Source organism: Diadema setosum, chromosome 16 (genome assembly GCF_964275005.1).
Source record: "Diadema setosum chromosome 16, eeDiaSeto1, whole genome shotgun sequence".
Lineage (NCBI taxonomy): Eukaryota > Metazoa > Echinodermata > Echinoidea > Diadematoida > Diadematidae > Diadema > Diadema setosum.
This window is the reverse complement of record NC_092700.1, coordinates 7,822,594-7,834,578: the sequence shown is the minus strand read 5'-3', so window position 1 is coordinate 7,834,578 and position 11,985 is coordinate 7,822,594. Positions and strand designations below refer to the sequence as shown.

Here is an 11,985-nt window from a genome sequence, read left to right as displayed (position 1 = left end):
GCAAAAACCAATAAGTCCATTTTTGAAGATTTTGAAGTACGGTATCTGTTATAAAATACAAAATAATACCTTTTAAATGATATATTGGTCACTACATATAAAGGTACATTTTTGAAGTTATGGTCAAAAGAAGCAAAAATTTTCTTATTATTCTCTTTATTTTTCTTGACCTTTAATCGCAAATGTATCTCCATTTGGCAAATATGGACTTATCGATTTTTGCAAACAAACTCTTCATATATATATGTATATATTTTCTCTCTCTCTCTCTCTCTCTCTCTCTCTCAAAGCTGCCAGCATATTCATGACATGCAAGGTTAAAATTGAGAATTTATCTCATTTGGACATGTACAGTGCACTCCTGTTAAAACAAACGGGTTATAACGACATTCCGGTTATAACGAACTGAAATTTAGGGCCACACCATTATCAGCTCTATGTATTTTTTATTCATTTGGTTATAACGAAATTTTGATATAACGAAAGAAAATTGCCAGTCCCGAGAGTTTCGTTATAACGGGAGTCCACTGTACTGTATTATCAGCAATATACAGTGTAGCTACACTGTAGAATGCTTGATATTTGCCTGGTTTCAGTTATTCTCTGCCTCCAATAAAAACTGAATTTTCCTTCAAAGTTTATAACTCAAAACGAAAAGTAAAGCCGAAGAGACACGTCAGTTCGTTTACCGTCAATCATTCCGGTATCATTTACAGACCCAGCAAAAAACGTGTTCCGCTCCATGACATACATACACATAGAACAAGAACAGGAAGTACAAAAGTAACACAATCTACAGAATGTATTTCTTTTTTCACTTACATTTACAATTGTGTGTAAAACATCATCTTGATCCTGAACATCTTGACATGTCATATATTACAGTACATGTATACACACTTGAATCTATCACACCCAAAATAAGGACATGAAATTTAGGTTGATGACTGGTACGACTCGCTCCATTTGAACCCAATCAAGATTCTACTCTCATAAAATTTGCTCTAAGTAGGAGATCACAGCAATCTGCAGAGCTCTGGATCGATTGGGCAATACAGTATCAACGGCCAAAGAACTGCCACGAAAATGATTTATTTGTTCCACACAACTGTCATTCCAGCCTTGGCTCAGTTGGCTCACTACTTTCTCTTCAGTTCGTGGATATGTCACTCTTAATGATCCAGTAGCGAGGAGATTCAAGGATGGCTGGATTCATTTGCTAGCCACGGGATACATTTGGAAACCACAAATAGTACTGGTCAACAGTTAAATCATACGCTCATCAGTATTGCTCAAATCCACTCAAGAGTCTTCAGCTGTTTGTATAAACAGTGTACCTGCTTCCAAGAGGTCAGTGATAAAGCTGTACATAATTCCTTACAGGGATTCTCGAATATGTTTTGAGTTGGCCCAGTTTTCCCATTCCATGGCATCCCCACGCTACCGGGTCTCCAAGTCTGCATCACTACCACGTTCGCTACACTCCCAACTATGGTGGCTGACAAGGGGTGAAGGAGAACAAAAACTATCCAACCAATAAGCATGACCTTTGACCTCATGATTTATAAACGACTTTTGCCATTATTTAACGAACATACAGTACATGCAAGGTCACAACCGTGCCTACATCACAAAACACATGTACAGTACTTCACATACATTGTATGTATTTCTAAGTCAGATAATAAACCAGTTTAGTCCAAACACTTTGATACATGTACATGTAGGTTAAATACTTATTAAGAGAGAAGTTTCAATTTGAAAAAGTGTTGATTGTAACTTTTGTATAATAGAATTATATAAGACTGACTGAATGGCTGAAAGAACAATGAAAACTTTTAAAGGGTGTGTACAGTTCTGGTCGAGGTGAAGATTTAGCTTTTAACGTTTTGTAAGATATTCAGAAACCACTCTATGAGATGTCAAAGAGCATGCGATTCTAAGGGGCATCAAAAGTTTATTCGATGAAAATCGGTTTTGAAATGGCTGAGATATCCAAAAACAAGGTGAAACAAAGAGTTACTAATAAAGTTGGGGCATGTCGCCTTTTATTATTAGCACTTTTTTGGATATCTCAGCCATTTGAAAACCAATTTTCATCAAATAAACGTTGAATCCTTCTTAAAATTACATGCTCTTTCATATTTCATAGGAGGCTTTTCATTATCTCACTTAGGAATGTTCAAAACATGAATCCCTACCTCAACCAGTACTGTACAGTCCCTTTAAATTACATTCCATTTCTCACAAAAAAAAAAAACTGAGTTATTGTAGTCACATCTAATTAACAATGCACCATGTTCGCCGTTACATACACATAAATATCCAACAAGACTAACCGCTACAAAATTACTTCTTCAAATGATCCTCATACCACAATGACTTACCAGGTAATTAGGTCCCACTGCAGTGGGAGTGCACTGTAAAATGACAACTTTGAGTGTCCCACGAAGAGAGGAGCACACTGTAATTGAGGTATGCGAATCTTGCTGAGGTGAACTCTCAATTTATAGCACACCTAGCACAATACTTGTAATGTACGGAAGATGGCACTTGATATATGACTCAAAGCTCTGCACATAAAAAGATCTGATATAATGAAATATGTGATGTAACACACTCTTCTTCTTTGGTACAGAGAGAACAATTTCTTTTACTCTTTGCTGCTTTGGGCTATTGATATAACAAAATCCTTTACATGATGGACAAAATTTCAGTCCGTTAAGCCTTGATATACTGAGTTTGAGAAATTAAATCCAAGCAAACTGCTGTGTAGTCCCGATGAAATGCTTTCCTATTTCTCTCAAGGATTTTGGGCAATGGTACAACAAAATGCCTAATATGAGGAATGAAATCTACAGTTGATTAGACCTCTACACCACAAGTTTAATCATTATAGAAAGCTCTATCTTCTGGTCTCAGTGGAATGTAAGTTCTTGTTTATAATACTGTAAATTGCTACTGATGTCATAAAACACCCGATATGATGAACAAGCATTTTATCCCAATACCATGGACCACTACATCCTGAGTTTAATTAGATTTATAAACATCTTTAAGGGCTTACTTTTACATTCTTCATTTTTAGTGGTGACTATCATACATGTATAGCACCTTTAAATGTGTTCACTCTTGTTACACAGATAGAACTCAGAAATACTGTAACTGTTAAATTTTTCACCACAGAAATTGCTCCTGGTTATTAAAGGGACATTCAATTTGTGTCCAACACAGATACAGAGACATGCATTCCCCATCGAACACGAGATGAAACATTCTGGTCTATTTTTGGATTCCCTTTAACGTATGGAAGGTACATGAACATGACATCAATTTTACTTGCATTAAACATGTGTCGTAATACATATTGGGAAAAAGAGTACATGTATTTTCCATGTCCCGCTATATTTTGAGCAATAAAAAAGCAATTAGTCGAAGGAGATCAGGTCGTCTACCACTTCACAGGGAACGGGCGTGGTCGAGGGAGTAAAGAGGGATGCGGCGGCGCTGAGACCAAATCCAAGTGAGCTCTAGGAGGAGAAAAAGAGGGAAGAAGACCAGCATGTACTGAATTTAAAGTTCAAGAACACAAACAAACCACCACTGTCACAGTGGGAAGACAGACTAGTCCATCATAGATGCTAATATCAAATAAAATCAAGAGAGGATTTTAAAGGAAGCAAACACAAGTCCCATTATTATCCTTTTCAAGATTAACATGTCCTTGTGTCATTTACGAGTGGATATTAGGATGAAGATTTATTCTTTTTCAAAGCAGCAATTGCAGCATGTCAGCACAAAACACAACTCTGGCTGTATAGCTTCATACTGTTCAACGAGTTATGCCACAAATCTTAAGAAAATTAACATGCAACGAAGAATTGAATGTGTGAATAAAATGAATGGAGCATAAACAATTGAATACATGAATGAATAGAAAAACACATCATATAAATAAATAAGTAAGTAAATGAATATATTGATTAATGAATCAATAAATAAAACGGTAATAAAAGAAAATAGTGTTTAGTGGTGCAAATACAAACCATACACTCTGTGGAAAATTTGATTGGTAATTAGTGTAAGGATTGAAAGATGCAATTCCCTAGAATCATACCTTTCTGGTCTTTCTCCTAGATGGACTGCACAAGTTGGTTCCTAGGGTGTTGGTGCTGTTGCGAAGGGCCTGACTTCTCGTCCCGACTGCGGGAGAGATGGGGTCTGCTGCCTTCGCCACAGAGCGCCTTGATCCTGTGAGCACAAACAAAGAAGGGTGTTCACTACTGATGTGATTCTGGTGTTTTTCTAGTCCACTCATACAATGTAGATATAATGACTTTTGGACAAGGCAGTTTGACGAGTATAAAATCAAATTGACAGATAAGCTATGGTTTGAGCAGAATGACTATAACAGGGAATAATTTTCCTTCTTGAAATTGAATAGCACTTTAAGTCGATGGACATACATGTACAGAACATTTCGAACAAAATAGTGTACAAGTCTATGTAATGAAATTGCTATGCAAATAACATTTTGTATAGCACTCGTACAAAAATGCATAGCAATATAGCAATACCAGGAAAATTATTCCCTGCTATAAGTCTTTTTTTAATCAAATCGGTGTAATCAAAACTGACAAGCCATGCTTTGAGCAAAGTTAGACAAACATTTAGAAAGTTTGGCTGTTTTGATTGCCACATTATGTTCTTAACATTAGATCACTGTTGGGAACTCAAATAGCTGTCATGGCTGTCCATTTTCATTATGATCTATCAGTTGATCAAAACTGTATGGCTTCTGGCTTGGCGCTGTATCAATTCCTGAATAAGGATAAACTCCGGTGCATGTATGTGGCACTGGAGAGTGCATGAGTTTAAAACCTCCATTTTGAGGGGAAATTTCATTGATCACAACTTCATCTATTATCTTTGTGCACTTTCATTCCCCAAAGAAGCCCACATTCTTTAACCCTATTGTAACTGGACTATTCGTAAATCTATTATGCAAATTTATGCATGAAATCACATTTTCACCTGAAACTCCATTAAAAAGACTGAAGGATTGCTAAATTTTTAAGAATTCCTCAAGACATATCGAACAATTTTCTTGTAAAAAAATTGCACAATCACAATCAATTTCTTTTGTCTTTTATTCTTTTGTTAATTTCTTATGTATTTTATTGGGTTTTTTTTTTTCGACCTTTAGTCATTTTATTGTTTTTTAGCCAAAATCTTTTGCAGGCACTTTTTCAAGCTTATCTACATTGGAATTGATTAATTCTAATGATCAAAAATTGAAATAATTTAATTTATATCAATTTAACAGAAAAACACATTTTGCATTGGATTTGCAAACGATATCATGAATTTGAGCTGTTTTCGGGTTGATAGTCATATGCAAAACAGTACATAACTTCAGAGCGGTGTACCTGGATGTTGCAAATTTGGTCTTAAAATGTGCAGGAGACTTCAATGAAAAAACTCATGAAATGATGCGGCAAAATCTTTGCGCATTGTGGAATCATGACGTGAAATGTCGAGGAGGGGTGGGGGGATGGATCGCGATGAAATTTTGCATGCATGAGACTCACGTCATAATCTACAAGATTGTGTCACAAGATTTTTTGAAACAATCAATTTCTAATTTTAATTAATTAATTATGCAAATTAAGCTCAAGATCATATTTTAGCCTAATTAAAAGCATTGAGAGTCTAATTTTTGATCTGTATATCTGTTTTAGCATATTCAACAATTGTACATCACAAGAAGTTTCAAAACTCATTTCAATTCTTAAATGTATTTTATTGTTTTCAGAATTTCTTATGTATTTCTTTGTTTTTTCATTGGAAATTGTCACTGACCACTTTTCTACCATAATTAGCACAAAATTGATAAATGAAAGTGATTAATTGTAAAAATAATCAGGTTTTTATGACTTTCATGACAGAGCACTGTTTCCCATAGGAAATGTACACAAAATCACAAAATTGTGCCCGTTTTGGGGAGACATTCCGTTACAAAAATGGGCGTGGCTTCGCAAAAGTATGCGCGGACGTTGCAAATTTGGTCTCAAAAGTTGCGTGAGACTTAAACAAATAAAGTCAAGAAGCCTCGCGACGAGGCCTTCTCGTGTTACAGAATTATAGCGCGAAACGTCGAGGGGGGCGGATTCCCCCCCCCCCCCCCCGCCCTTTTCGGGTTAAGGGGAAATCCAGTCCAAATATATGTTAGTCTGATAAAAACGAGTAAAATTTTTCGAGTTCTAACAGTAAAGACTTGATTGAAATCGGATGAAAAATGAGGAAGTTATGACATTTTGAATCTTTGCTAATTTCTGCAAAACAGTTCTTGTACAATGGATATGAATATGCGAATGAGTGAGCTAACTACAAGTGTATGTCGTACCCTCACAATTTTCCATTGATCGCGTACAAAAAAATGAAAAAAATTTCATTGTTTCTGTCATTGAAGTCTGAAACGTGATGTTATTCCTGGTTGAATGACTTCAAAATAATGATCATTTAGATATACGAGGATTTGAGCCTCGGGCATAATTGCATTTGAATGAAATACTGGAAACTTCAAAGTTTTATGCACAAACTATATGGCAAGTTGTGAGCAAATGACATGCTCACTTTGCCATTTGCATATTGATATTGACTGTTCAAGAACTGTTTCCCCCCAAAATAGTGAAACTTCACAATGTCACAACTTCCTTATTTTTCATCCGATTTCGATCAAAATTTTACTGTTGCAACTCGTAATATTTTACTCTTTCTTATCAGACTAACTTATATTTGGACTGGATTTCCCCTTTAAACTGATGTATCTGTGTTTGAAATTCTCCTGAGGAGGGTCAGACTCACTCAGGTTCTTGGCGGGAGAGCGCGCCCCGAGTTGCTCCAGTTGGTCCGCAGGTTCGGTCACCATGAGGTCCTCAGCCTGCTGGTTCAAATCCACCACAGACATGCTCGGCTGGAGATACAGTGACAGGTCCACCTGCAAGGAACCAGTTCGGCAAAGCCGTTTAAAAATCAAAGACTTCAATATACAAATGACGCACAGGTCTGAGTGCGTCAGTCGGAATTGTGTGCATAAGGTAACTATGGAATGCTTAACCCACGAGGCGAAGCCGAGTGGGTTTAGGCTAAATTCCATAGTTACCGCATGCACACTATATTCCGACTGACGCACGAAAAGACATGTGCGTCATTTGATTTATAGAATGGGTAATTTTCTTGTCAAAAACCCAGTTTTCTATCGTGTTACCCGATGACAAAATTACTGGATGCATTTCCTTTTGGCTTTCCGTAAAGGGCATGCATACCCGTACTTCCCGTTTTTACTGGATGCATGGCCAGCCATGCATAAGTTTTTACTGGATGCATGGCCAAGCTGAGTGCGCGAACGCTTGCTTTAGTGCGCGAACCTTTGTTACAAGTACGCGTACTCTTGCTAAGTGCGCGATAACATGTTTACCACTGTGACTCAGCGTGCGGCCAGTAAAAATGAACACATAGTTCTCGACCAATCAGATCGCAGGATTCTCGCTACCCATTCTATAATAAACAAATAATACACAGGTGAGAGTGCGTTAGTGGAGATGCAGCGCAGTCGAGGGTATTTACAATTGTGAAACATGCATGGGAAATCCACTAACGTCACGAACTTAAACCTGTGTATCATTTGATTTATAAAACGGGTCGAAAACTAACAGCATTTTTCATGTACCTTTATGGGTCAATACCAGTCAGCTACATGTAGCACTCGCTCAAAAGTCAAGATGTCCGAAGATGTTCGTCCCAAACATTTACGCACGTCGCACTCGGAAATTCCGCACATATAAGTACGTATAAGAGTATACGTACGCCACATGTTATGCACAAGGCCGGCCGGCTGGCAGCCCGAACTAGAAGTTGTTTACAGGATTGACAGCACGTATAGTAGCACGCGACACACTTGTAACAACTGATTGAGTGTGCACTGCTAGTGTAAACATTGTGATGTCAGTGACTGAGCAGTTACCATACGCTTTCTCTGCAATTATGCACGCTGTGCTGTAATAACTTTTCGTTGCACACTTTTTGCACGGCCATGCATGTTAGTAAGAAAATCATGAGCTCACACATGACTCATTTCAGCACTTCCAATTGGCTACATTCTTGAACCCATTTCATAATCAATGATAATGCATGGGTGTGTTGTGGTCAAGTGGTTTGCACATAGAACTTCTATTCTGAAAGGCCAAGGTTCATGCCTTGCTATAATGGTACTTCTATATGGTACTTCTGGCCTTTAGCATGACACTTACTCCTCTTTACTAAGGTGTATAAAAACGTTTCCACAGAGCCACCAGTAATTACATAGCAAAATCAGGCAGATTCCAAAGAAATGGCCAATTATGGTAGTAGTAGTAGTAGTAGTAACTGTAGTCGCAGCAGCAGTACTATTGACAGTTGGTATATTGATATCATTATTAAATCATTATTACCATCCTCATCATCTTTATCATTCTCACCATTATGTAAGAGAAGTTGTTGTTGTGTTGGACATCATAGCAGAAGTAACAATATGCATGCGATCCCCTTTTTTTCACAAGGATTATCAAAATCCATTTTCGACTATACAGATGGGTGGCTCATGTGTGACGAATATAAAACGTGACATTTGAACACGAGACACACCGATTGAGGCTCAAAAACCTTATGTGAGTTTGCAGAACCAGTAATGTTTATTCAAGAGTCTCTACTATTCAAGGTCTTTTCCAAATCACAAGGCAAGTGCCAAATTGTGTCTCGCCCATTCGCGTACAAGGAATTAATATCTTTTATAACTCCCAGAAGTTAACTGACCTGCTTATGACCTTTGACCTTGTGGTGACCTTCAACACCCCAAGGGACATTAACCATCCAAGTTTGGTCACAAATGGACAAAGGGATCAAAAGTAATGAGCTATAATCAGAATGCGCCATAAAAACTTAACATTGGGCCCTAAAAATTTGTTGACCCCTTTTTGTGACCTTTGACCTTGTGATGACCTTTAACTCCCCAAGGGACATCTACCGTCCAAGTTTGGTCACAAACGGACATTGGGATCAAAAGTTATGAGCCACAATCAAAACGCGCCCTAAAAACATAACATTGGGCCCTAAAAGTTTTTTGACCCTGTATGTGACCTTTGACCTTCTGACGACCTTCACCTTCCCAAGGGACATCGTCCATCCAAGTTTGGTCACAAACGTACAAAGGATCAAAAGTTATGAGCCATAAACGAAATGCGCCCTAAAAACTTAACATTGGGCCCTAAAAGTTCGTTGACCCCTGTCTGTGACCTTTGATCTTGTGGAAACCTTCAACTTCCCAAGAGACATCTACCATCACCCAAGTTTGATTGCCATTGTAGCAACATGTGCTGAGTTACGTGTGATAAGAGAGTCTTGCAAGTAAACTTTAACATATGACCTCAAACGACCTTTGACCTTATCATGTGACCTCTTACGGCACCATAACATGAAGGTACCCCCAGTGCATCCATCACCCAAGTTTGATTGCCATTGTAGCAACATGTGTCGAGTTACGTGTGATAAGAGAGTCTTGCAAGTAAACTTTAACGTATGACCTCAAATGACCTTTGACCTTGTCCTTTGACCTCCTACGGCACCATAACATGAAGGTACCCCCAGTGCATCTATGACCCAAGTTAGGTTGTAATCCAAGCAACTTATGTGAAGTTATTTGTCAAAAGAGAGTATTGCAGGTAAACTTTAACTTGCACATCGTATGTACTCTTGCACGGGTTCGAACCCGCGTCTGGACTGAGCAATGTTGTGTGTAAACATACCGTCCCCTCTAGCAAGAGGCAAAACACTCTGTCCCTCGGATAGGACATAAAATGGAGGTCCCGTGTATGAGAGAGCAACAACTCATGCACGTAAAAGATCCCGCTTCATTCATTCATCGCAAAGAGCAGGGTGTCTAACCCGGTGAAGTGGTTGTACCCCACATCCAACTGGACCCCATGGAAGACCAGCTTAACGTAGCTGAATATGGGCTATCCAGCCATCATGTCAGATGAAAAATGAACAAACAAACAAAACAAACAAAAAATATATATGACCTCAAATGACCTTTGACATCATCACATGACCTCCGACAACACCATAACATGAAGATACCCCTAGTGCTTCTATCACCCAAGTGTGGCTGCCATTGCTGTCACAGTTGCCAGGTTATGCATCATAAGAGAGTCTTGCAGGTAAACTTTAACATTGTGACGGACGACGGACGACGGACGGACGACGGACGGACGACGGAAGGACGCCATTTGGAACCCTTAGTCTCGCCTTCACCTCCGGTGGGCGAGACAAAAAGTGGACACTGCAAACTTGAGAGAAGAATAATAGAGTATTACACAAAACCGTATGAGACTTTCTTCAAGCAAACACTGACCTCATTCTCCTTGTTTACAACAGAGGGCGTCCTTCTAGTGGGCGTAGCCTTCTTGTCGCTGAGAACAAGTTTGCTGATCTCGCCACACAGCTTGGTGCGCAGCGAGCGCCTCGGCTCCACCATAGGGGAGAACAGCTGGGCCACGGTCGGGGTGTTGTGGGAAACCTTGGGTGTGGTGGTGGTGGTGTTGGTTGCACCTGCTGCGGCGGGGGAATTTCTGGGCGTGGCCAGCAGTCGTGGGGTGTGGACTCTAGGCGTGGCTACCCTGGAAGAGGGCGTCACTTGCTTGGAAGTTTTGAATGGTGATCCGGCTGTGGGGAGGACATCGAAGAGTGACAAACACACACATTGATCAGTTGAAAATCAAAAACTGGAGTCATGAAATTGAAAGGTTTCTCAAGTTCACATAAAACACTGACATTTTCTGTAAAACCAGAAATTTACATTGCAAGTGATTGACAAATTGCCCTACATTGACATAAATCGATGTAGGGCAATTTGACAGTCAGACAAAATAGAAACAACTCGACGGAAGAATTTCATCAATTTCAACAGAAATTTTCCCTTGCATGAAACTTTCACGAATTTCATGAGAAACCAAGATTTGGAAAAGTAAAATACACTGTCACATGAAAGTTTTTGCTTACACATTGTATTAAATGCCAGTCCTAAAATTTACAAAAGATTCATGCCGCAAAAAGGTTATTGGCTCCAATTTGAAAAAAAAAAAAAAAAAAATTTCATGTCGCAAATGTTTCTTGTTTTACATCTAATATTCAAAATGGTCGAAGTGGTGATGTCATCACCCCACAAGACTCCCATAAACTGAAGACGAATACTTTGCTCGATTTCCTGCATTGAAATGATATCAGTATGAACAAGATGTATCCCTAGCATCAAATCATGGTAGTCTTGTGATAAAATGGTAACAAGGACTGCTGGAAAGAGTTTTCAACTGCTTAATCAATGACCAAACAAATGATTTGATGGTACAATTTGTGTACAATCTGGCAAAAGGGGTGTTAGATGATATCATTGCCTATTCCAATTTTTGTATTTTGGGTGAAAACAAAAAACCTTGGAATTCCACAACTTTCTCATTTCATGTTCTATTTTGATTGAAACTTCCTAAAATTCTCTTTGTTTTATTTTTCTCATTTTTTTTTCTCAAAGTCAACATTAAAACTAGAAATGTCGCTACAGCGACTGGTTATACCCCCGCCAAACAACATTTCATAAGCTTTGGTCAAAACAACATTTGATAAGCTTTGGTCAAAAAACTGAGAAAGTAGTTAAATCCGCAAGATCTTTCCTTGATCTTCTGCCATTAATATGCCGTTACCATGGCAACGCACTTTCGGGTACTGTCGAAAAATGCGTCTTGCACATCTACAACCAAAGGCACACATCTGTACCAAGTTTCATGGAAATTGGGCAAAAACTGAGGAAGTAGTTTGCAACACAAAATTTTCCATTATTTTGGCTCATAATATGTGAGCTGTTACCATGGCAACATACTTTTTGTCACTGTCAAG

General features: G+C 38.6%; 1 protein-coding gene across 1 annotated transcript in view; it reads right to left on the bottom strand.

Annotated features, from left to right (window-relative positions):
• Positions 1 to 680: 680 nt before the first annotated feature.
• LOC140240158 (uncharacterized) overlaps positions 681 to 11,985 on the bottom strand; it is a 34,393-nt gene continuing 23,088 nt past the window's right edge. Inside the window, exons 10-13 of the mRNA XM_072319963.1 lie at positions 10,451 to 10,761; positions 6,868 to 7,000; positions 4,118 to 4,251; positions 681 to 3,530 (exon numbers count right to left, since the gene is read on the bottom strand). Coding sequence (XP_072176064.1) covers positions 3,429 to 3,530; positions 4,118 to 4,251; positions 6,868 to 7,000; positions 10,451 to 10,761 — 680 coding nt within the window. The 3' untranslated portion in view covers positions 681 to 3,428. The remainder of the gene's footprint in view (positions 3,531 to 4,117; positions 4,252 to 6,867; positions 7,001 to 10,450; positions 10,762 to 11,985) is intronic.